We start from the raw sequence: 26,523 nt of genomic DNA on the forward strand, positions 1-26,523 counted from the left end.
GAAACAGAAATGGTGATTCAGCTTCAATAACAAGGATGAACATGGACAATTAATTCCACAATAGAATCAGAAGCAGAACGACTAACTGGAACCAAATAACGTCTTTGGTATATCCCATCATAAAACATGAACACACCTTGCTTGCATAAATAACATGTCCAAACACATGAATGCGAGCTGAATGGCTTTACATTGGATTAAGCAAACATCAAAAGAATTTTAGAAGCCGAATAATGACATTTCCAGATGCAGGGGTGGTATGCATTCACTCACGGCTTTGCTGCCATCTCCATCTTCAGTATTCTCCAGCATCTGCATCAAACAATGGCAAGATAGTTTATGCCCTACTACTTTTGCAGCAATCATAAAAAAATTAAGTTATCGAGAGAAATTCAAGCGGAAAATGAAACTGTTTGCAATCCTTTCAACACAAGAATTAGGTAGATTACCTTGGAAGACAAAATATAAGGTCCGTAAAACAAAAGGGAGGACCAAAGCCAATGAACAGTTTAGAAAATTAGGATGACAAAATATAAGGAACGTTTCCTTAAAATAGAAGGGAAGACCAAAGCCAATGAACAGTTTAGAAAATATAAGGTCTGCAATCCTTACAGTTTATATCTTTTTTTATGGATGATCTATTAAGTATTTAAATCTAAAAAATAATAATAATAAACATTCAACATTCATCAAAAGCACTAAATAAAATGAGAGAAAATACAACTTGGCATGTCCCTAGTGTGTCATCGGTGTGTTCTCTGAAAATAAATTAATTAAATAAGGGAACACGCCATGTGATGTGTCCCATACGTGTCCCCGAAGTGTCCGTGTGTCTGACACGGATACTGCACTTGTTTTGAAATGTCTTCATAGCTGAGGAGTAATCACTACGAATAATAATAGAACTCCATTCCCAGCTGTTCCTTTTAGATACCAGGCCAGCTTATTACGACTATACAATAATAGTTTTGTATTTGCAGATACACTTGCAAGCAGAAGAGGAGATAATTAAGACTAATATTTTGTATTATATAACCCAAAAATAATATCAAAATTAATATTAGACAAGTGTGCATTTCAATAGTGTTTGGCTCATCTATGTCCGAGGTTATAAAAGATAGTAATGCTTGAGCAGCTTTTTCTAAACTGTAGAGTTTTATTTGCTTTTCTCTGTGTAGTATTATCTTCATATTAGGCCTCGTTTTATTCTCTCTACTTTTTTACATTTCTTTTCGTAAAAAACTCAAAAAAAAAAAAAAACACTAGAAAAGGCATTCCCAAATGACCCATAATTTGTGATGGTTAATAATGGATACTACATATCTCTTGATGAAGCAATGCCCATAGAAAAATCACCCAGAATTGTGTTCTTTATGCTGTTGCATTCTTGATGTTTCTCATAAATATTCATTCAAATAGCAAAGTTTTGTAGTGAGATTTTAGATCAAAATTTGGGAACATGCTATTTTAGTAACTTTTTAGGTTTTTACGAAAAGATGTGTAGAAAAGTAGAAAGAGTGATGTGATAAGTTATAGTGACTTTTTCACTTTTTGGTTAAAATTGAAAGTTGCCAAACGAGGTCTATTGAGCCACTAATTTATGTTGGCCTGGGTAGGGGCCAGACCTCCACGAGTCACAGTCAACTTGTGGCACTTGGTGTTGTACCCTTCAAAGAAATAAAATTACATCTTCACCACTACCTATGAGTTTTGGTGAGATAGTAAGCACTTAATCCTACAATTTATTTAGAGAAAAATGGCAGAAGATTACTCATCATTCATTGAATCAAAACATTGCCATCCTTAAAGGTGAAATGGCCAAATTAGCCATATTTTTGGAGGAGTTTGTCCACAAGGTAAAAAGGAATAACAAAAACATATATTAGTTCCCTCAACTTTGTTCCACAAATTTCAGCTCCTTTTAGCTGCCGTAATGACCAAACATCCTTTTAACATCAATTGGCCACATTTAGTTTATTTGGGATCATTCCCTGTGTCTATTTGGGGCTTCCTATTGGTTCTTGCTTTTATGCTACCTCAATTTAGGATGCTGTTGTGGAGTGTTTTTAAGAAGACTGGCTGCTTGGAAAAGGCAATGTCTCAAAAGTAGGCAGGCTTGCTCTTAAAACGAGCACCTTTTCTAGTCTCCACTAGTTTCATCTCACTATCTCCGCTTCCGTGGCAGAGAAACTTGAGGAATTGAATTGCATTTATTTATTTATTTGTAGGGAGGTTTAAGTGATGAGTTCAAATATCATATTGTTAATATAGTGTGTTCTCTTATGAGGTAGAGATGGTTTGGGTGTTCGAAACTTTAAGCCCTTCACTCAAGTTTTCTTAGGAAACAGAGATATGTTATAGATAAAGGTAGAGCTAAGCAATCATGGCTTTCAGGGGAAAGGTTGGGGTTCATGAGAGACAAAAGGATCTTATAGGGTTGATTATGGAAACTGGAAAGGTATCAAGAAATATTGGCTATATTTGTTTAGATTTGTTAGATATATGGCTGGGGATGGGAAGAGGGTCAAGTTTTTGACATGGCGCATGATATGATAAAGACCTTTCGAGTCCTACATTCCATTGCTTTCGACAATAATGCTACAATAGCAGATTATTTGACCATCAGTGAGATAGGAGTTGAACAGAAGCCTTTGTTTTGTAGGGCAGAAGAATTCTTTAATATTCTTGTTAGTGTAAATATGTTAATGTAAATAACTGTCATACATTTATGTAAAGTAAAGCAAACCATTATTATTGTTTCTGCTTTCTGCTTTCGGTGTCCCTTTGGCATCCTATGTACTATCCTCTCTATAAAAGAGAGTGAGCTTCCCTTTGTGTAATAGACTGAATATACACATTCAACATATTCAATACACTCAATTTATTCCCTCTCTCTCTATCAATTCATCTTCCATGGTATCAGAGCCCAGTTATACACTTCTGGCATTTTTCATTTTTGGTGCTTAGTCCCGTACACAATGGCACTACACCAAACAGCTCAGAATCACCTCACGATTCCAACGGCACCACGCCCGTCACCAGAAACGCCGTCACGCGCCTCCACGCGCCACCTTTGTGTTCGGCGCATCTCAACTTCGGACGCCACTCGCACACGCACCCTCGGTTACCTGCTCACATCAACGTCTGACGTCAGCCCTGCTCTTTCGTGCGCCGCGCCTACTGCTGTGCGCCTCACGTAAACCGTTCTGTTATTGTGCACCCGCGTGCACCAGTCTGCTCCCGTGCGTCGCGCGTGCGCCAGTCTGCTACGGTGCGCCGCACGCCCTTCCTGCTATCGTGCTCCTCACTGCAACCTGCTATTGTGCGCTGCTGACATCATTTTAGCATCTGCTGACGTCATCTCAGCACAACACACCTTTCTTAGCTATTTTCAACCTTCCGGACTCACTGGTACACTCTGTTTTACCTAATTTTGCTCCTCCAGGTCTACTCCTATTTATTTAGCCCTACTCAACTATTATTATGGATCATCATGATGCCTCCCATCCAATTTCTGTTATTCTTAATGGTTCCAACTATGTTCTATGGGCCCAAGTCATGTCTTCCTTCCTCTAAGGAAAGAAACTCTAGCGCATTATCACCGGGGATGTGACCCAACCGGTGAAAGACACCAATGAAACTGCTGCTACTACTGCTACTGCTACTGCTACATATGAAGACCGACTTGAGGAATGGGATAGTAAGAACTACCAAATCATTACCTGGTTTCGAAATACCTCTGTTCCCTCTATCAGTCTTCAGTTTGGTCATTTTCAGCTTGACTCTGTAACCACTCCTGCAAAAGACATGGAATTTTTTGAAAGAACGATACCAGACTACTGGTCTTGCCCATCAATATCAACTTCAGAGCCAACTTCACCGCATGCACCAAGAATCCAGTCAGTCTATTAATGACTTTCTTTCTCAAATGTATTCTGTTTGGGACCAGCTTGCTCTCTTAGAACCGGCATGGCCTCACCGAGAAGATGCTGCTTTATTTACTATCTATCGTAATCAGCAGCAGTTGGTTCACTTTCTCATGGCTCTCACTCCCTCTTTTGAGCTCGTGTGTGCCTCTCTTCTTCATCGCCTTCTGTTACCCACTCTTGAACAAGCTATTTCTGAGCTGCCATCTGAGGAGACTCGTCTTCGTACTCTCCAAACTCATCATGTGGACTCTGTTCTTGCCACTCCTCAGTCACGGCCATCATCGACCCAGTGGATACTGCCTTGTCAGATCCTGTCGATACTGCAACAAACTTGGTCCTGGTCATCTACAGCAGGATTGTTTTCGCAATCCATCCCGATCATCCTCCACTAGCCACTCCTCTCGCGTGGTTCTTCCCGAGGGAGCTCTCATCGTTCCGGGAATCAATCTCATCGCACTGTTGCTGCTGCCTCTAAGGGTTTCTCTGAGTCACCTACTCCATCTACCCCTCTTTTTTCTCAAACTAACGTAGAGGCCATGTTCAAACAGCTTCTCTCCACCTCTGGTACACCTCCTACTGCTTTGTCTGTGATCCCAGGTAACTCTTCTTGGTATTTTGACTCTGCCTGTTGTAATCATATGACTTCCAGTTCTACTATATTTTCTTCCATCTCTTCATCTACTCATATTCCCTCAATTCATACTGCTAATGATTCTCTCATGTCTATCCGTCATGTTGGTACTGTTTCCACATCTTCTTTATCTTTACCTCAAGTTTATCATATCCCTGCTCTCACTTTAAACCTTATTTCTATTGGTCAATTATGTGAGCTTGGTCTAACTGTTACATTTTCTACTACTGATTGTTTGGTGCAGGACCCTCAGACGGGGCAAACTATTGGGATCGGCCGTAAGCACTGACGTCTCTATGAACTCATTCACCTTCATGTTCCTGACTCCCCTCATATCGCTGCTCCTGCATCTGCTTCCTCATTATCTCCTTTTCATCTTTGGCATTGTCGCTTAAGGCATATTTCTGTTAGTCGCTTAAAGTCTTTGGTTTCTAGTGGTCAATTGGGTCATGTAATTCCAGATACTTTCGATTGTATACCCTGTCAACTTGCAAAACAACCTGCTTTATCATTCAATAAAAGTACTTCTGTTTCCCATGCACCTTTTGATCTTATACATTTGGATATTTGGGGCCCATCCCCTACTATTACTATGGGGGGATCTCGTTATTTTGTTGTTTTTATTGATGATTTTTCCCAGTTTAGTTGGCTTTTCTCATGAAAACTCGGTATGAACTTAAACACCTTTATTATAGATTTGCCAAAATGGTCCCCACCCAATTTTCCAAAACCATCAAACTTTTTCACTTTGACAATGCTATGGAATATCGGGATTCCGATTTCCTTTCCTTTCTTCAGAGTCATGATACACAGCCTCATCGTTCCTGTACTGGCACGTCCCAACAAAATGGCCGTGCTGAAAGGAAACATCGGCATATTCTTGACACTACTTGCGCTCTCCTCTCTTCTTCCTGCCCTGAAAACTTTTGGGGGGGAAGCTGCCCTTACTACTGTATACACTATCAATTGTGCTTCTACCCCTGTCACAAATAATCAAACTCCCTTTGAACGTCTGCATGGAACTCCTCCTCCATACACCAATCTTCGGGTTTTTGGCTCTGCCTGCTTTGTTCTGCTTCAATCCCATGTGTGCGAGTGGCGACGGAAGCTGAGACGCGCCGAACACAAAGGTGGCGCGTGGAGGCACGTGACGGCGTTTCTGGTGACGGGCGTGGTGCCGTTGGAATCGTGAGGTGATTCCGAGCTATTTGGTGTAGTGCCACTGTGTACGGGACTAAGCACCAAAAACGAAAAATGCCAGAAGTGTATAACTGGCTTTGATACCATATAAGATGAATTGATAGAGAGAGAGGGAATAAATTGAGTGTATTGATTATGTTGAATGTGTATATTCAGTCTATTACACAAAGGGAAGCTTACTCTCTTTTATAAAGAGGAGAGTACATAGGATGCCAAAGGGACACCGAAAGCAGAAAGTAGAAACAATAATAATTGTTTGCTTTACTTTACATAAATGTATGACAGCTATTTACACTAACATATGATAGAGGGAATAGAGGTATTTCGAAACCAGGTAATGATCTAGTAGTTCTTACTATCCCATTCCTCAAGTCGGTCTTCATTTGTAGTCTGGAATCGTTCTTTCAAAAAATCCCTCTAGCTCCTATGACTCTGCTTTATTTATACGAACTACTCCTCATGGTACCACTCTTCTCCTTCTTTATGTAGATCATATGATTATCATTGGTAATGATGCAGCTAGTATTCTTCACCTCAAAAGTTTTCTCCACTGTCAATTTGGGATGAAGGACCTTGGTACTCTTAACTACTTCTTAGGCCTTGAAGTCTCTCATGATTCTACTGGTCCCTATTTGTCCCAGGCCAGATATGCATCCGATCTTCTGGCCCGTGCTGGTCTTACCGATTGCAAAACTACCTCTACCCCAGTTGATCCTCAGATTCGTCTCACACCTCTCGATGGGGATCTCCTCTCAGATTCTACTCTTTATCGCCAGCTCGTCGGTAGTCTTGTATATCTCACCGTGACTCGTCCTGACATTGTCTATACTGTTCACATTGTTAGTCAGTACATGTCAGCTCCTCGCACTCCCCATTATACTGCTCTACTCCGCATCCTTCGCTATCTCAAAGGCACTCTGTTCCATAGCCTCCACTATTCTGCTTCCTCCTCTCTTGAACTGTGTGCTTTTTCTAATGCTGATTGGGCTGGGGATCCTACGGATCGACGCTCCACCACGGGTTTCTGTTTCTTCTTAGGGGATTCTCTTCTTACTTGGCATAGCAAGAAACAATCCCTCACTGCCCGCTCTATCACCAAAGCTGAATACCGAGCTCTTGCTGATACTACTCAAGAACTTCTCTAGCTTCCATGGCTCCTTGTTGATTTGGATGTTTTTTCTTCTGGCGCTACCTCTCTCTATTGTGACAATCAGAGTGCCATTCAGATTGCTCACAATGATGTTTTTCATGATCGCACCAAGCATATTGAGATTGATTGTCATTTCATTCGCCAGCATATTACCCGTGGCACTGTTCTGCTTCGCCCTGTTGCTTCTGTCGATCAACCTACTGATATTTTCACCAAAGCTCATCCTCCTGGTCGCTTCAGTTATCTCGTTTCCAAACTCAAGCTGGTTGATGCTATCCCTCCTTAAGTTTGCGAAGGGATGTTAGTGTAAATAGCTGCCATACATTTATGTAAAGTAAAGCAAACCATTATTATTGTTTCTGCTTTCTACTTTCGGTGCCCCTTTGGCATCCTATGTACTCTCCTCTCTAGAAAAGAGAGCAAGCTTCCCTTTGTGTAATAGACTGAATATACACATTTAACATAACCAATAGGGGTGAGCAACGGATATACCGATCCGTCAAAATCGACCGAACCGAACCGATCCGCCGCATTTTGGACGGATGCGTGATGACGAGCAGATGGTTGCGGATTGATTTTCTCCAATCCGCCAATCTGGCGGACAGATGGCGGATTTGAGATTCCTTTGGCCGCAACCGAACCGCCGAACCGCGAGCACCCCTAGTAATTTATAAGACTTTGTGTTTTCAGTTTGTCTAAATATTCTGTTTGTGTTTTCAATTAAAAAAGAGTTTAAATATTCTGTTGAAAAAAGTTTTCAACTTGAATATCTTTTTTGAATTGAAAAAAATAAACGTATTATTTATCTATATTTTTTAGTTTTTAAATCTATCTCTAAAAATAATAAATCGAAAATATGATATATGCTGATTGGTTTTTGTTTTCAAAAACAGATATAGATGTAACAATACAGAGACATACAATCTCTACTACTACTCTGTTTATGATTTTGGTGGTTTGAATTGTTTTTATATTTTAAGAGCCACAGATTGTAATACTTTATGTGGATGAGGCATGCTGTAATTGTGATATTCTAAAGATTCAAACTTTCTTACTTTGGATGAGGCATGCAGTGATTGTAATATTTTTTAAGTCATTGACTGTAATACTTTCTTTTCTTTTTTTTTGGTGGAAGTACACAAGTTCAATTATGTTGAAAATTTATAAAATTTTAATTCGCCAAACCGATTCGCATCCATCCTCCAAACCGCCAATCCGCTCAATCCACATCCGCCGGATTGGCGGACGGATGCAAATTGATTTTCTCCAATGCCAATCTGGCAGACGGATAGCGGATTAGAGATTCCGTGACCGCAACCGACCCGCGCCCACCCCTAATAATCAATACACTCAATTTATTCCCTCTCTCTCTATCAATTCATCTTACAATTCTATACAGAGTAGAGGTCCAAACGAAGGAATCAAAAGGATAAGTGGACAAGAGATTGGTATAATTTCATCAAACTAATAAGAATAAAGTAATATCCTGCAAAACTCGAGGGAGGTCAACATAATTTACAATAATTAATTTATTTCTATATACAGTAGAACGTACTATTATCAATAACATATAACTTTAAAAAGCCCCTATTGATTAATATTTTTTGGAAAACAAACTTCTTTTCATGGTGTATAGTTAGTAGGAAAAATTAAAAATACCTCCTTGAGCACAAGTCTATAGGAGTTGAGGCCCTACTTAAAAGTATTTCACAGCTGAGGTCCCTGGATTTTTAAATATTTGAAGTGTTAAGTCCATATTCCATTTTTTTTTCTTTATCCCTGAGGACTTGAAGAGGTTATGGAATAGGCCATGGAGGACAAAGAAGAAATTGCTTTGTTTTTGCTGGTTTTTAAAACCAATAATTTGCTTTGTTGTTAAGGGTAATTTTTGGTTGTTGGCTTCTTGCCAACCACTATATTTTTTGTTGGGTTATTTGTAGGTTGCACTGTGCTGTGAGAGTCTACCACAATGGGTAAGCTTAAACACAATTCGCTTTTCCTCTCTTGTAATGTTTTATTTGAACTAATAAAATTATACTTTTATTACCGATCCAAAAAAAAAAAAATTAAGTTCACGCATTTGGCGAAAGCTGTCATGTGGGATTTTTTGTTTTCCTTCATCGGCAAAAAAAAGTAATATTTTATTAAATGACAATAAAAATTACGACAAAGAAGAAGAAACGGAGATCAATTGGCCAGCCTTACCATGTAAGCTGAATAAGGTCGCTTACTAAGGATGAAATGGTATGCTGTGTTCAAAGGTTAATACAACTATAGTCAAAAAAAAAACTGAATCTAAAAGTTTACATGTCTATAATATACATTAGGTTTCGGACTTTAATATTGTATTACATTAAGGTCTCGTTTGGGAACAGGCTAATTTAGTAACTTTTTGACTAATTGGCTAAAATATGAGCTAAAAAAAAACTAGTATGTTTGGGATGACTTTTTGACTTTTTACGAAAAGAAGTGCAAAAAGTAGAGAGAAAAGAGAATCTTTGACTTTTTGGTATGAGTTGTTGGCTTTTTGGCTAATTTAGTAACTTTTTGACTTTTTGGCTAAAAATGATGGTTCCCAAACGAGGCCTAAGATTACAGGAGTTCAATTCTTTTATGCACCTTCAACTTCTTGTGCTAATAGAACATTAAAATATGTTTGGTTGTACTGGATATAAAAGTAAATGTTTTGATCATGTGACGGGATGGGGATTAATTATTCCCCATTTAATCCATCATATGAGAGTGATAAGGGCTAATTCTGGAAATTACCTGTTTTCAACAAAACAACGCATTGGAGGATAAGGAGAACACATTGGGGGATACATGTCTTTTAGTCCCAATTCAACCTCCCTAATCCCGCAAACAAACAAGCACTAAATGTTTGTATCCTGTCTGTGACAATATGGTTGACTAGTTATGATTAGTTCTACAATTTGAATCAAACAAATATGAAAGAAACCAAAAAAAAAAAAATAATGTTTGATTACTAGGCTTGTTTGTTTACCGGATTAAGGGGGATTGGGGGAGGAAAAAAACATGTAGGGCCAGCTCTCCTCCATGTCCATTAATCCATCGTTTGTTTCATTATTTTTGGTCCTGGAATTGAGCCCTAAAGATTGCTTATCACCCATATGGTGACTAAATGGAGAGAACAATCTGAATAATCTCCCCCTTATCTCATCTTTTATCTCACACATTATCTCATGATATTGCTTATCAGGCTATCCCCTAATCCTATGTCCTACCCATAGTTTTACAGTATTCAAAACCCTTAAACCAACCTGGAACCAAGCATGGCCCTATAATTTTGAGCCTACACATTACCACTTGGCATGATGTTCTACAGACAGAATCAAGTTTTAGTGCTCATTGATGGCAAAATCATACTTCCAGGGAAGCTCATACTTTATGGGTTAGTTAACATAGGCCTATCATTCCAGCACTTGGGAGAATAGGTTACGGTTACGGAACATAATGCCACCAACATAAATGCCGCAAACATGCTCAGAGAAAAGCCAAAAAGCATTGACCAGGGACCAACTGATGAACAAAACAAAAGAGTTTTCAACATCTAGAAAGAAGGATACCCTGCTCCAGATTTTGATCTTTTTAATTTTAAGCTTCTAACACCATCAATATTATGCAGAAACTTATTAAGAAATTCAATGAAGTTCCTAATTTTCTCAGAATTGTTAGCTTTAGAGATTGTTGTTATTTTTGTTCAACAAGGAGTGCTGAATTTAAAAGGGATTGATTACATGCACAAAGCATGGAATACCCCACACTAGAGTCTGTAATGAGAAAATCTATTTGACTAGTCTTCATAAATGTGGAGCTCTCTAAGATTATGTAGCATCTCTAATTGCAGTTTTTGTTTATGTTAGCCATGAGGATTTGACTGGGATTGGTGGTTTTGTCAAATCCACACAACTTCTTGATAGCATGCTTTTAATGAAGCTTGTAAATAGTATGCACCCATAGTTTGCTACCACAAAGCTCTAAACTAATTCCGTTTCTTTTTATAATGGGAAAAGCATTTCCAATTCAGAACAATTAATGATGGAATAACAAACAAGACACTCAAACTGTAAGTGGAACAAACTGCAATCAATGGTCAACTGTTTGTGAAATGGGGTTGATAGCAACGTGGAATCAAAAATGATGTAGGATTAATATGGTGAACAATTTCCTGTAAGCTTGGAACAAAGTTATTTTCAACAATGTAATTTCAGAATGGCTTGAGGTTGCAGTTTGGCACTGGTTAGTTTTTCTTGCTGGGTAGAGGAGCTTGAATGATTTATTCAGCGCCTGATTTTATCTCTTGAATTGATGGAATAGGAGATTCAGTTTTTTAAACTTCTTTCAGACTGTTGTATAGTACCTGAATTTTGAGTATTTTTCCTCATGTTTCAATTTTTGGGAGAGAATGTTTCTCAGGATTGGCTTGATCAGGGTGAGGTTTTTTTGCAATTTTTTATTTGAAATGTTTTTAATAAAGTTTCTTTCTTTGACAGAAAAATAAAAAAATAAAAAAAAAATTCTGGTGAGCTTAGATACAAAATGTAGGGCAGCATAATAGAAAGTACTTGAACTATTTTTTTAAGACATTGATTTAGACCCCCTTAAAACACCCACCCCCACAACCCCCTCACACACATGGAGGTTGGGGATTGGGTGAGAAGATTAAAAAAAAAAAAAAAAAAGGGAAAAGTTGACCAATCAAAACTAAAGGCGGTCAAGGGGGTCTCAACCTTTATTCATTTTTTTAAATGTTCTTTTAAAGTGGTAGAAAGGTTGGTAAAATGTGGAACTTTTATCATTTTAATATAGTAGAAAAAGGGTAGAGCTAGGGTTCTATACAAGTAAAAAATACTTTGTAAGGGGTTGTTTTGAGTGCAAAGAACCATACCCAAAGGGAAACTGCTGAGTAAAATTTGGGCTCTTTACGATTGAAAGAGGAACAAGTTATGTTTGTTGATAAGGCTAAAACCAAAGTGACATTTGTTGAGGGCTTAGAAGAACTTGGGTTCTTTATGATTGAAAGAGGAATCAGATAGGCTTGGCAATGGGGGTTTTAGGGGTTAAAACCAAAGTGTGAAAATTATTGACAGAATAACGTGAAATATTAACGTATGTCTTAACCTGTAACGCAACTCTGACCTTCACAAGATCCAACACCTCATCCAAAGAAGGGTGACAATTGTTAAAGACAACTTCAATTAATCCTCCACAATGTCCCAAATAACTGCAAACAGAATACTTTCCCAAATCATTTTTCTTGCATTTTTTAACTTGAAACCAAACCACCAATACAGTAATTCCCTCAAAACTAGGTGTTACCCACTACATGCCCCACCACAAAAGACATTTAAACCTAATTATCCACACCATGCTGCACTGCAACAAAATGTGCTCCATAGAATCAATAGCTTGCCCACAAAAATGACAAATTTAAGGAAAGTTTCCATCAACAACACCCCAGCTATGCAACAGCTCACAAGTTTTAACTCTGCCACACCACGCTATCCACCCAAAAAATTGAGCTCTTGGCGGTGCAACACTTTTCCAAAAGTTATCAAGAATAGGAACTTTAAAACCTCAGGATGCTTCAGCCATTTTATACAGAAGATTCACTGAGAACTAGGGCAGTACAAAAACCCGAATCACCTGCCCAAACCGACCAATCCGATTCAAAAAATCAAGAAATGGCCGGTCTTTTAGGAAGTAGTGGTCGGCTGCAGCTAAGAGGAGTGAAAATTTTCAATTTCTCGTACGGGCGGCGGTTCAATAAGTGCACCAACTGACAAAAACCGATCCGACCGATAATTATTAAAAAATAATTTTATTACCTGTCATTGTTCTATTGGCTTTCTGTATATCTATAAGGCTCTGTCATTATCACATGATAACAACTTCACATATTTCAATAAGTCATTATTTCAAAAGCCATTACATATTTCAAAAATCTCTCTCTCTCATTTCATATTCCAAAGATGTATATGTTTATCCTCTCTCTCATAGGTATTTACTTATCTCTCTTAACACTTTTTTTATTTTTTAATTTTTTTTTTCCGATATCCCCTATTCTCAGTGTCTAATCTCCTTCCATCACTCTTGCCTCTCTACTCTAAATTCCGAAACATAACCACCTCCTCTCCCCTCCCACTTCGAATATTTTGATTTTCGAAACCCATCATCTAATTTGATGACGAAGGGCCAAACCCTAAGTTGCGTTATTCTAGTGAGTTGATTATGAACAACTTCCAATCCACTTGCAAAATGGATGAAGGCTTTGATTTCTTGTGAGTTTATTCATTTTTGTATCCCTTTATTGTTATTTTGTTCTTTGACTTCTTCCTCCTTCACAAATCATTCCTGGATCTTTCTTTCTTTTATGTTTTCGTTTTTTGTTTGTGATTTTCTATAACTCGAGCAACTTGACCGAAACCAACCTCAAAACCGTATCTCACGACTAGTCTATTTCGAACATTGTAGCAGTCGGAATAAAAAACCGACCCGAACCGACCCGTGTCCAACCCTCCTAAGAACATACTTGATGAATTCAACTTCCTTTCGTCACTTCTTTCAGAACCGGTGAGTCTTCTAGTAAGCACAACAACTTCCTGTACTTCTCTTCCCAAGAGAAAAAAAAATGCCTTCTAATTTCTAAAGCTTAAATTCCATTGAACTCTTCCCTCATTTATGTCAACACCAACAGAAAAAAGACCCTCCCTATTGACAGCAAGCTTGGACAGCCGTGGGAATACTTGCTCCAACTGCTGGTTCCCTAAGCAAGCATCTTTTCAAAACAAAATCTACTATCCACCTATCCGTCCACATCATCTGTCTATTCACCTATTTGTCTAAGTGTCATCCATCTGTCCATGTGTAATCCCCTATTTATCTGTGTATCACCTATCTATTCACCTATCTTTCTGTACCTTTAATTTCATATTTTTTAATGAAATTTTTCTTTACTGATCAAAATATATATATATATATATATATATATATATCTATTTGTCTATATTACCACCACCAGTTGCCTATGTTATATGGAATAGGGTACAAGTGACGGGTATGGATATGTATTTAGCTTTCGAACTCATCAATCATAAATTTAAGATTACATGGACTCGGTAAAAAAAAATGTCATATTTTATATTTTTAATCAAGTATGTGATATAAAATGATGTTATATGTAACTTATAATATCAAAAAGACATTTACAACAATTATACAACAACACGTATATATAATAATAGTGTTATATACTAAGAAGTACGGACAAGACATGAATACGATACGAACACGCAGCTATGTCAATTTTCAAAAAAAACAAGACATGACACGTGAGGAACACGTATGAAATATATAATTTTATATATTTATTATATGTTATATATATACGAATATATCATTCAAAAATAATAAAAAAAATAATATGATGCTAATTCTTATAAATTAGATGATTTTTGTTTTATTATTGTATCTTAAATTGTTTTGTTCAAAGTTATAATTAGTTTCACTTGTATTTAATCGATAGACACGTGTGTCCTCTAAGTGTTCAAAAAGTGTCCGGATCTTTAAAAATAAGACACGTTTTGAAGAATGTCGGACACGTGTCGGCTAAGTATCGAAAAAGTGCTGGTGTCCGACAAGGACACGATACAGATACATCACCTTGTTAGAAGTGTCCGTACTTCTTAAATTATATACAATCATATAAGAAGTGTCCGTTGAAAAGTAACCGACACATATCCTATACCCATGTTCGAGTATCAAGTGTAACACGGATATTTAATTTATTTTGAAAAGTTCATATAACATAGTTAGTGATTGTCATTGCGAACTTTCCAACCACTTTTTTAGCAGCGGCCGACAGTGATATAGTGGCAGTGGGGTAAAAATGAAAAAAAAAATCCTTCAAAATAATAATTTGCTCTTATCACCAAACAATTTTATATATCATGCCCTTATCTCCATTAAAGATCAATCTTTAAACCTAATGCCATATGCCTATAGAAATAGGCTTATCACCAATAAACTTTTTGTTATTTTTGTAAAGTGATTGACAAATAAAATTTTCACAGTCAATCCTAAGGGATGTAAATGACAAATTTAACTCCTCCTATGAATGCTAATTCCACCACATGGGATTTATAATCCCATGGGTCTCTTACTTATAATTTATGTAGGTCTCATTGGATTGGTAATATAAATCCCATGGGTCTCTTATAATTTATGTGGGTCTCATTGGATTGCTAATCTAATCCTAAACGTGGCCTTCGTCTTGAATAATTATTTAGTATTCCTTAAACTTCATGTGGTATTGCTTACTTAGTATTTCTGTTGGCGCCAAATTCAAAATCACCAATTCGAAGGTGACATGTTGCCAAAATATGAAGAGGTGTGATCATCCAATTAAGAGAGCATATGGTGCGATTAGAGAGGAATAAATGTTGGGTAATGGAAGGTGTCACATGGCAAATCACAATTTCAATAACATTTGAAGTTGAGGGGCAAAGCTAAAGGGCATAATCGTTTCAAGCAGTTATAAAAGATCGATTAAAGTTTTGGAATTCAAATTCAGAGTCAAAGGATGGAAAAATTTCATGAATGTAGCTATATTGATGAAGATCATGGAGGTCAAAAAGCAATTGCTAGCGAATTCAAAGTACATCTATAATCAGTCAAAGTGAAAGACAGAAAAAGCCCCGAACAAATCAAACACTTATCTCTTACTCTGCACTTACATTTTATAGGAGTGGATTTTAACTTAAAATCTGTAACTAGTTTCCACATTCGAAGTTGTCAGGTCAATCAAGTTAATAACAAGTGTAATCGGATTATTCAATTAATCAGTTACTCAATTCCTGTCTCAATTTCTCCCCATTCCCTATTCTGTTTTAAATTATTGTCGCACTTAATTTTTCTTGTTCATTAATTTGTTCTCACTTAAACACAAATATTTAAGTCATCTTCATTGAAGTAAAAATAAAAAATTTAAAAAAAATACATTCACAATGGCCTAATCAGTTGTTTGGCTAAATTAATATCTGCAAGAGTTATTCAATCCTTGATGGCACGTGCAAATTTACATTTCTAACTTTCGAATTGCCAAAACAGTAACAATTTCAAAGCAATCACATAGCAAAAAATTTAGAGGTGATATTGACCCTTCTTTTAGATGACTAAGAGTTAAGGAGAATTCTATTATACACGTCCTCGTACCATATACACTCTTAGTTATGCTATTTTTTTCTTTAATTATGACTTCTTCTTTTTTAATTATGACATTATTTTGAGATATTTGAGATATTTAGTTATGACTTTTTTTAGTTTAATTATAATTTTATTTTATTTTATTTTATTAGTTGTGACTTCTATAGTTATACGGTACATATAGTTCATACCCCTCAAAGGGTATGTATCATAGTCCCTTCCCTCACTTAATATATGTGGCTATTTCTCATTTATTAAATGTACCACATAAATAATATCCCATGATATTAAAATATCTAATAATTTTTCACGCGTCTCCAACCCAAATATTTAGGCCTAGTTTGGCTACTCCCAAAAAAGTGCACTTATTTCATCTTTTTATCTTTTTTGGGTCACATCAATCAACATCTCATCTCTACTTTTTCTACACATAATACAAAAAAAGTCAAAAAGTGCACTTATTTAGTCTTCCCAAACTAGGCCTTATTGCGGAGATCACAATTAATATTTATATTCATATTCAAAAATTGATTTTAGAGACTTATTATTCATACCAACCCCAACCACATTTCTATTCCTATCTCAATCACTATTCACATATTTTATTTAAAACAAATAGTAAAACTTTATTCCAATAAAAGTTATATCTTGGATATATTTATCATTTGTGAAAAAGTCACTTATTTCTCTCTAAAAATTCACTCATTTCTATTTTTTTATCCAATGATTAAAAAAATGTAGCTTTTATATTTAATTTAAATTATTATGTTCAATTTTTTTATTAATTATATCTTTATTTGTATCATTTTATAATGGTTACTAATTTATAAAAATCACCTCTATATTTGAAAGTTATAGATATTTAAAAATATATATATGATTGATTGTTAAAATTTAAATAAAAAAAATGAAAATGAAAATGAGAAAAAGGGTATAATAAAGATAAATATAAAAATAAATCTCTAGATGCTCCATTCTAAAAATAAAAAGAAAAAAAAGTTGAGTTTCACAGCTTGGTTGGGAGTCGCTCTAATGTGGACAGTCCGCCGTTTCCAGCCTGGTTGGGTGATAAAGTCATTGAAATGGTAATGGTTCCGACATGACATTATAATTTAAAAATAAGCTCCATTAGAATTTAGAATCTCTCACTATTGCTCAAAGTGCGTTAATCCCTCTCTACGACTAACACCTGGCTCGACCATAGCGCATGCTACACACAAGGGAACCAGGAAGAGAACAAACAAACAGACAACCAGCCGATCCCCATTTGCAGCAATCAAGACCCGGTATCATAAAAGACAACACAAACAACTATAAATATAAATATATGATTCCAAATGCTTTTTATGATACCAAGAAATCAAACTATATTCATTCATGCAGATCTGAAAAGCAAACAAGGAAATATTTACCAAAACCCATGTGAAGCAATAGAGCCAAGGTTGCACAAATAATGGTGCAGATAATTTTAATTTTAAAAAAAAAAAAAAAGGATTTTTTTGTTAGTCTTACCAGAGAGATGAAGATGGGCCGAGAGCTATGCTAACTCAGTTCTTTCCTTTGCCCTTGTGGTCTGAATGCCTTCCGCTATCGCCATAGCTGAGTTGCAAGCGGCCATCAAGACCATGTGGGAACTGATGATGATGATTCTCCAAAGATGCAGCATTCGGCGCAGCGGTCCCGATGAAGAAGGGTACATTAACATTTACATTTGAATTTGATGCGTCTATATGTGATGATGATGATAACCTCTGACGGTAAGGTAACAAAGATGGTGAATTGGACTGAAGGGTCCCCCTATTCATACCAGCAAGGCCGGCAGAGAATGTGAAGTTGAGGTTGTAATCACTTCCACTCCCACCACCAGCTACTGCAGAAGAAGCTACTGGGAGGAAATGGTCTGGGGCAAGAGAGAAATGTTGCAGCTCTGGATGATGATGATGATGATGATGATGATCTCCCGCAACGCTGAATGGCGAAATCGTTGAATTTGCCAAGTAAATTTGTCCGGAAAACCCAGATGATGAGTTATGGTTTCGGGACGCCAATGATGATGGAGCAAGAAAACCAGAGGCATAGTAATCAATCGGGGTCTTTTGGAAGAAATTAGCCTCTCCACCACTAGGGTTTTGTTGAGCTGATCCATTGGGACTAGAGCTGCTGTTGCTATTCACATTGTTTATCCCACCAGTGAGCAATTCAGTGAATGAACTTTGAGAAATAGGGTTCACATTTGTTAGGTGATTGGCATTGGCCGCTCCAGATTCACTCTCTTTCTCCTTTTCTTTCTCTGCCCTCATTTGATTCCTTTCCCTCGCCCGCTCTCGAGCTTTTACGCGACTTTCAGACCGCGATAGAGATAATCCCGAGCCCTTACTAGTCTCCGAAGTGCTACTACAACCTGATTTCGACAAAGAAACATGTTGTTGATGCTGATTGTGATTCGGATCACCATCCAATTCCATCTCAGCAGAATCATCGAGTCCTTGTTCTCTGGACCGCTTTTCGTCTCTCAGCTGCTTGGGCGTGTTGGGAAGTGAAGCTTTGATACAAGGCAGTTCATCAATGGACTTTGCCGCGGCTTTAAGAAGCCACTCAACAGCCTTGCTGGGCTGATCGACACCAAGACGATCTTGAAGATCATAAAACTGAATAGCAGTGGTAACCGAGAGACGAACACGACGGTCTCGAAGCCCTTTCGAGGTCAAAACCTTGCTGTGTCGATCTTTACCGCCAGTTGCCCTAGAAACCCTAACAATCCGCGACGATGGCCACCCACAAATTAGTCTACCAAAACCACCAATGTCACCATTTCCTCCTCCACCCCTTTTGGGTTCTCCTCCATCTTCATCCACATCTGGGTATTGTTGCTCTCTTCCCCTTTTCCCTATGCCGTTGCCGATCCTGGGAAACTTACATCCCTGCGTTTGAATCTCGTCCAGCTCCATAAACTGAAACACCCCCTTTAGCTTTCTTTCATATCCTCCTTCCCCACTCCACTTCTAGAGAGAGAAAGAGAGACGGTCTATATATTTTAAAATTAGGGTTTGGAGAAAGAAAAGTTTATTTGCAGAGTGCAGGTGTGGTTTGTCCTTTGCGTTGATGACGATCATACACACTACTTCGGCTTTCGAATATAAGGCTTGTTTGTTTTGAGGGATAGAACGGAATGAATTGATAGTGAGGAGATTAATAGTGAGGGAATTGTTAGTGAAGGAATTGATAATGAGGGAATTAATAGTGAGGAGTTGTTAAATTATTTTTATATAAAATAATAAAAAAATAAACATTATATTTAAAAAAAATTCTAATATAAAAAAAATAAAAAAATTTCTAATTCTCTCACTATTTTTTTAATATCATCGCTATCTCCTCCTTACCAATTCTTCTTCTTCCTCCTTACTAATATTAAGAGATTACTAGTTCTCTCTCTATCTCTCAAAATAAACACCACATTCTCAATCCCTTTCTCACTATCAAATCCACTTCTCTCCCCCTAACGCCAAACAAACGGAGCCTAAAGGCCTTTTATTACGCTTCGATATATCACGTTCGGTCGCAGGCTCGGTTGGAGCTTTTTGCAGTGCTTTCAAAAACGGAAAGGAAAGAAAAGCCTCTGAATTTGCTCAGACTCTCTCTTTTTCAGCCTGGGAAGGGTTCAAAATAAATAAATAAAAATAAAGCATCAGATGATGAGAAAACGTACACTGCTTTTACACTATTATAACTAGCAACCATTATTGACAACAAGCAAAAGATGTGACTTTGTATCTTCACAAACCTAAAATGAAAAGCTAAAATGAAATGTCTACCTCTTGTGTGGTTGTGGATCACTTTGATCTGATCTGTAACCCTTTTTCTGCTTCAAATAAAAGCTGGCGGTTGATCTAAAAAAATCTATGAAGCAATAATTGCGCATAAGACTCCAAATCTGTGACTTTAGGCTTTAAAGGCTCCGCTGACCCTACAAAATTACAGACATTATGAAAAATGTTTGAGGGCCACAAAAAGTGTGGCTCAAATGGTTCAAAACTGTTAAAATGACGTCGTTTTACGTTGTTTTGCGCCCAAAACGACGTCGTTTTAACAGTTTCGAGCCATTTGAGCCACACTTTTTGTGGCCCTTTACCATTGCTCTACCAAATAATGAACCATAAACATTTATGTCAGTGTGTAGAGAGAGGAGAGGAATGAGTTGTGATTTGTTACCGATTGTTTATTCATAAGACGAAATTACACCACAAAAAACAGATCTGCGATGTGTTTCAACTACTGCCAAAAAAAATAAAAAAGAACAAAAAAAAAGTAAATTTGCAGCTCAATTTCTATGTTTTACACAATCAAAGCTCATGGTTTCAAATGGTAAAAGTGTCCTTGAAAGTTTCAATAAATCCCAAACAAAGGATCAAAATTCAGCACTTTTTGAAAAATCTCCATTGCAAAAGCTTCGAAGAAAGCCTACTTTTTCGAAGTCTGTAACGTAAATTGTCTTCCTCGAGCTTCAAAGTCAGCTCTTTCTCTCTCAAAACCCTCAAAATGCTCAAACACCCAAAAAAGAAAAAAAAAAATAGTGAGAAGAGCTATGAGTATACTTTTTTTATATCTTTCCCTCGCTGTGTTAGTTTCATTGAGCTTGGTTTTGTGTTTCTTATTTCTCGGAATTTCAATTTTTCTTTTTTTTTTTTTGGAGAAAGAAATTGAGGTATACGATTGCTAGGGTTGTTCGTATGCCGGGAAATTATCTGAGTTTTCAGGAATACACAAAATCAGAGAGATGCGGGGAGAGAGAGAGAGAGAGAGCTCGGGTTTCAATGCCCATTCGAGCAAATCAGCAGGCTTATCGGTAAAGAGAAACACGGCGCCGTTCCTACAGCCTTTACAATGTCCACTTTTTGCCATGTTCGTTTGCCTGTTTAAGCTCTTGGTTGTAATAATTAAAAAAAAAAAGAGTAAAAATATTATTATCTTATTTAAATCACATTATTTTATTTAAGTTATATTACTTTTTTTACTAAATTACTTCAAATTCAATTTATATCAAATTTATATTTTATAAAAAGTCAAAAAGTACACTTATTTGAATCATCTCAAACCACCCCTAAATTAACGGAGAGAGTATTCAGTCTGTTTGTTTCAAGTTTTCAAATTTTAGTTTTTAGTAAAATTTTATTTTTGGGTAAATTATCAACACTCCTCGAGATTTGATTAAAATATGAATTTCTTTCTAAGGCTTAAGAAATTATAAATTGCTCCCTAAGGTTTATATTTGCATAGCAAATAAGAGAGTAATTTATTATGCAAATATAAACCTCAAATGGTGGAATGTAATTTCTCAAACCTTAAGAGGAATTCGTATTTTAGTCAAACCTAGAGGGGGTGTTGGTAATTTGCTCTCTATTTATTTATTATTATTTTTTTGTATGTTTTTATTTTTATTAAATTTTTTTAATATTTTAAGTAATTTTTTAATTTTTAGACATATTTAACATAAATATACTTAAAAAATATAATATTTTTAAAAAAAAATCTTTAAAAAAATCACTAAATGTCAAAAATATTAAAATATATATATATGAAAATTCAGTATATTTTCATATTTTTGTATATTTATTAATTTTTTAAAATATTTTTTTACAAATAATTTACTATTTAGATACATCTAAGTATCGTACATCTAAAAAAGAAAAAAAAAACTGCTTAAAATTTAAAAAATATTTGCTAAAAACACCACACGAAAAATAAAAAACTCAATTTTTGAAAAATTGAATTTAGAAAACTAAAACCAAACACACTAATTGCTATTTGCACTTAAAAAGTTATACTTATTTTTTAAATTTAATGATGTGATAATTGATTAAAATATTTAAGATAACATTTCTATTTATTTCTTTTCTAATCATCAATTGATCATATTACTTACACATTACTATATTTAAAAAATAGATCTGTAAAATGAGCTTGTATATATCATATTATTTACATATTATTGGATCTAAAAAATAGATTTGTAAAGTAAATTTGTATATCATTTTTCTAAAAAATTATAAATAAATAAAAAAAACTTACTATAATTGAGTGAGTTACATATTTGTTCACATTAAGTTGAAAATATAAATTAAATTATATCTATATTAAGATGATTGTATAAATTGGTTAAAATTAAATTTATAAATTTATGTAGAAGTTGACTAAATTCATGAACTAAAATTCTTTAATATATAAATGATAACTTTGTTATTTTTTTTAAAGTGATACTAAAATTATATTTTCACTTTCAATATCATATGATTGAGGAGTTATTTAAAATGATCTAAATAAATATATTTTTTAACTTTTTATGAAAAAATATGTAAAAAAAATAGATAAGTGATATGATTCAAAGTGCACTTATTTAGTTATGTCATATAATGCCTAAATTGTGAATTCCAACCCCCTTGATAATTTATTGTCAAATGAGACTCTTAGCTTTCATTTGGAATATGTGTTGGTTTTTTGATTTTTTGACTATTAGCCTGGGGCTAAAAAGTCTCGCTTGAGATGAATTTTTTAGTTTTTTTGACTTTTATGATAGAAAAAATGAAATGATTATGGTTTTGATGTGACATTTTATCTTATTGACTTTTTACTCTATTTTGTCTTTTTGTGATTATTTTAGCCCAAAAAATTTATGCCAAAGATAACCTAAGTAATTTTGCAAAACAAATATTTTTGTGGAGCTCATCAACTTACAAATTCAATCTCTATCGCTTAACAAAACAAAACAAACGCGGCCTAAGAGCATCACTATCAAACTAGTTATTTTTAATTTAGGTAAATTACACTGATCTTCCCTGAATTTTAAAAAAAAAAATACAGTAGCCCTACAATTTTGACATAATTATACTAACCTCCCATTTAGTAAGGTTAAATGAACCGAAACTAATCCAGATAGTGCAAATCCACAACCAAAAAAAAAATGTAAAATATACACTTTCGTGTAAAAGATATGGCAATATCATTTTTTTCATTTGTGGGATTGGTCCTCCGGGTTAGTCAGTTCATTGAACTAGATACCGAGTTATCAAAAAATAAAAAATAAAATTTATTTTTCCATTTATATAACAAATTAATTATTGATGAAAATAGGTTAAATGTTATATGAATTAAAATTTCAAAAAGCTCAATCTAACTATGTCAAAATTGTGAGACTTACTATATTTTCTCGAAATCCTAAGACAGATTAATGTAATTTACCATTTTATTTTTAGCTAAAATAATTAATAAATCATCAAATTTTAACTCTATCAAACTAATTATCAAGTTAACTATTTTAATTTTGGTGATTTTAGCTCAAGAAATATAACTAGTGGTTTGGGCTAGTCAATAATATTAACTTTATAAAAGTAATTTTAAATTTAAATTAATAAAAATAGTATTTAAATAGTATAGAGAAAGAGTGAGAGTTTTTTTTTTTTTTTGGCCAAGTGTATTTAAAAAAGGGAGAATTTCAGTGCAGTGCGTGTTTTGAAAAATTATTATAAATAAGTTGTAAATTTTATAAATTTTAATAATTAAAACTATAATTTTTTTCATGAATCTGTAATGAGTTTCTAAAATTACCACTAAATGGTAATGTCAGATGGGTCCGAAGTTCCCTCCAACCAGCACATGATTTGGGCTCTTTTATCTGTAATGAGTTTCTAAAATTACCACTAACTGGTAATTTCACATGGGTCCGAAGTTCCCTCCAACCAACACATGATTTGGGCTCTTTTGGAAACATCACCAAAAAGTCAACTTTTTAATTTTTCAGTTTTTTTAGTTAAAAAAATTAATTATTTTATCTAAAATAACTCAGTTTTTTATCAAAAAAAATCATTAAAAAAGTTAAAAAATTAATTTTTTTCCAACTTCTCAAAACACCACAAAGTGGTAACATTTGCCTCGATAAATCCCGAATTGTTTTTGAGATAGTAATGTTTTGTTTATGCAATGTGTACATGTGATGTAATGGATGCCCAAATGCTCCTTTGTCCTATTGGCTAGGATATGTGTGTGATGACTCGGAGATATTGGTCTCGTTTGAGAATTTAGTTATTTTAATTTTTTTTTGACTAATTGGTTATTTTACTCTGATTAAAAAAATTATTTTTTTGACTAATTGGTTATTTTATTCTGATTAAAAAAATTATTTTTAAAATGATAATTAACTTCTTTTGTAGTTGATTTGATGGTTGTAAGAAAAAAAATAAAATAATTATGATTTTAATATAATATTTTATCTTATTAATTATTTTAATCTCTTTTTATTTTTTTTGTCTTTATTAATTATTTTAATCAAACTTTAACATTCCAAATGGGCCAGGGTGTAGTGGTGATCGTCATTGTGAATCTAGTGGGTTATATGATGTGATAACTTATTGGGAGTTATTTAAAATTAATGTGGCCTCGACGTTGTCAAATCATAGTATGGTTGTATTGGGTCATTTTAATTTATCTACTTTAGTGAATTTGAAGGTATTTATTGAGGTGGTTTTCAAATATCTAAAAGAGATGAAATCTTTTAGGCTTTGAAGGTACTTATTGAGAAGGTTTTCAAATATCTAAAAGTGATGAAATCTTTTAAGTTAAAAATGATGAGATGAAAAGTTAAAGATTTTTGGTCCATTTTAGAATGTTAGAAAATGATTTTGAAGAAAAGTATACTTGTGTATAACCTTATTTTGGATAATGAAAAAAAGTACATTACTTATGTGTGTAGTATGTAAGCATTTATGATCATATACATGTATAGACTATATTGATTAGTGTAGAGAAATGGATTTCCGATACTCTTTTGTCCAAGCAGATCTTTGAACAATCCTTCGAACGTCACCTAAAATAGCAACTCTGGTCGGGAGTGCCAGAATTACCACTCCGACGGTTTAATTAGCCTCTTAGAAAAGTCTAATGCTCTTCATTTGTATAGGTTAATAATTTAGATCATACCTCATTTTGGAGTTTCCTTCCTTTTTATAGAGTTTCTCCTTCGAGTTTTTATCTTGTGCTATGCATTTCTTGCTATAGCCCACTTCCCCGTTGCACTTTATGGGAAAGAATTGGCAACTCAACGAATCAATACTGACTCATCTACATTACTTGGCTCGACATTACTCGGCGATCGTCTCTTCTAGTGACTTCTACTCGGCTCCGATTCAGCCCAGTAAACTCGCCAAATGGGTCGATCTCTGATTGGGCTCAGTTGGGTTGGACTATGTTTTTGGGCCTCGTGTACTTATTTGGGCCATTATATTTTGGCTCCCACAGTTGCCCTTCGAGTATTCGGCTACCCACGGTTCCGTGTAGCCAACATACTCGATCATCGAAAGATCAAGTCACCACATTTTACAGTGCTTTAGAATTTGGGAATACGACGGACACGCCTTTTCAACACTCGTGTTAGAAAAGACGTAATGAAGAATGATTATTGCTTTCCGCCTCTTCGTACTCTTCATTTATTTAATGCGATTTGAAATCTCTCTTGCCTTTTTTTGTTTCTAATGGGACTTCACTCTTTACACAGCATTAGCATTTCTCCACCTTCAAAACTTTGTGCGATTATTCTGCCTTCTCAATAGCTCGTATCTTTCGTTTCACTCTGTAAGTCTTCTAAGCCTAATCTTTTACTTTGCTTGTATAGCTTCAGTCCAGCCTTTTGTTACTTCTTCTTGCTTTTGTTCTGGTCTTTGATTTGACTACCATATATGACGAATCATTTAAAAGCTCTCATCTCTAAGGATCGAGTCACCGCCTTTCGTCATCATTTTTTGATCCTAGACGACGTTTAATTGACCCTTATCAGGGATGATGTGGTTGATATAGAAAGGGCTGACGTTAACACTATCATCTTCCCTTTGTTGTCAATCGCTAAGCGTGGAGTCCGTTTTCCTCTCCATCCATTTCTCAGATCCGTCATTCGTTACTGGGGTCTGATCCCTTCACAGCCTAATGTAAATTTCTACCGTATAATAATTGGTATAATAGAATTAAACCGTCGGCTTCGACTCGACCTAGGAATTCCTGTCATTCGATATTACTACGTCCTGGCTAGGTCCTTTGGTCGGCAAGGTCGATATTTTCTAAGGGCCAAAGATATAGATCACTACTTAATAACCATGCCTGCCAGTTCTGGCAAAAGAGTCGACGATGTTATGGTCGCCATCCGGGGTAATTAGAAATTTGGCGTGGGAGAAGATCTCCTGGACCCGGTTCTTAGATAGAAAGGCGAACCAGGTGGGTGAATAGATATTTTGCACATTTAATTCTTATTCAGCGTCAAATGTCTGTATTTTGACCCTTTCTTTCTGGTGCAGACAACAACCTAGTCCCTCACTTCAGCGAATGAATCTGTTCTTGTGCAAGGGAAGATC

The 26,523-nt window shown here is 35.4% G+C and overlaps 1 protein-coding gene and 1 long non-coding RNA gene across 2 annotated transcripts; one reads left to right on the plus strand and one right to left on the minus strand.

Annotated features, from left to right (window-relative positions):
- On the minus strand, positions 1-21,018 carry LOC114279407 (transcription factor TCP2). Its single transcript, XM_082887274.1, has 5 exons — positions 20,728-21,018; positions 20,345-20,404; positions 19,948-20,099; positions 17,648-19,782; positions 1-312 (listed from the first exon to the last, which is right to left on the minus strand). The coding sequence occupies exon 4, from the start codon at positions 19,081-19,083 to the stop codon at positions 17,683-17,685; it is 1,401 nt and encodes a 466-aa protein (XP_082743400.1). The 5' UTR covers positions 19,084-19,782; positions 19,948-20,099; positions 20,345-20,404; positions 20,728-21,018; the 3' UTR covers positions 1-312; positions 17,648-17,682.
- LOC145798682 (uncharacterized) lies at positions 8,041-11,471 on the plus strand. The gene is made up of 2 exons (XR_014340083.1): positions 8,041-9,268; positions 9,502-11,471. It is a non-coding gene; the product is annotated as an uncharacterized LOC145798682 (long non-coding RNA).
- Positions 21,019-26,523: the final 5,505 nt, after the last annotated feature.

This window comes from Camellia sinensis, chromosome 9 (assembly GCF_055761805.1).
Source record: "Camellia sinensis isolate YWXY chromosome 9, ASM5576180v1, whole genome shotgun sequence".
Lineage (NCBI taxonomy): Eukaryota > Viridiplantae > Streptophyta > Magnoliopsida > Ericales > Theaceae > Camellia > Camellia sinensis.

Bases quoted from the DNA above. Each gene is read 5' to 3' on its own strand.
- LOC114279407 (XM_082887274.1), bottom strand. From the start codon at position 19,083: ATGGAGCTGGACGAGATTCAAACGCAGGGATGTAAGTTTCCCAGGATC.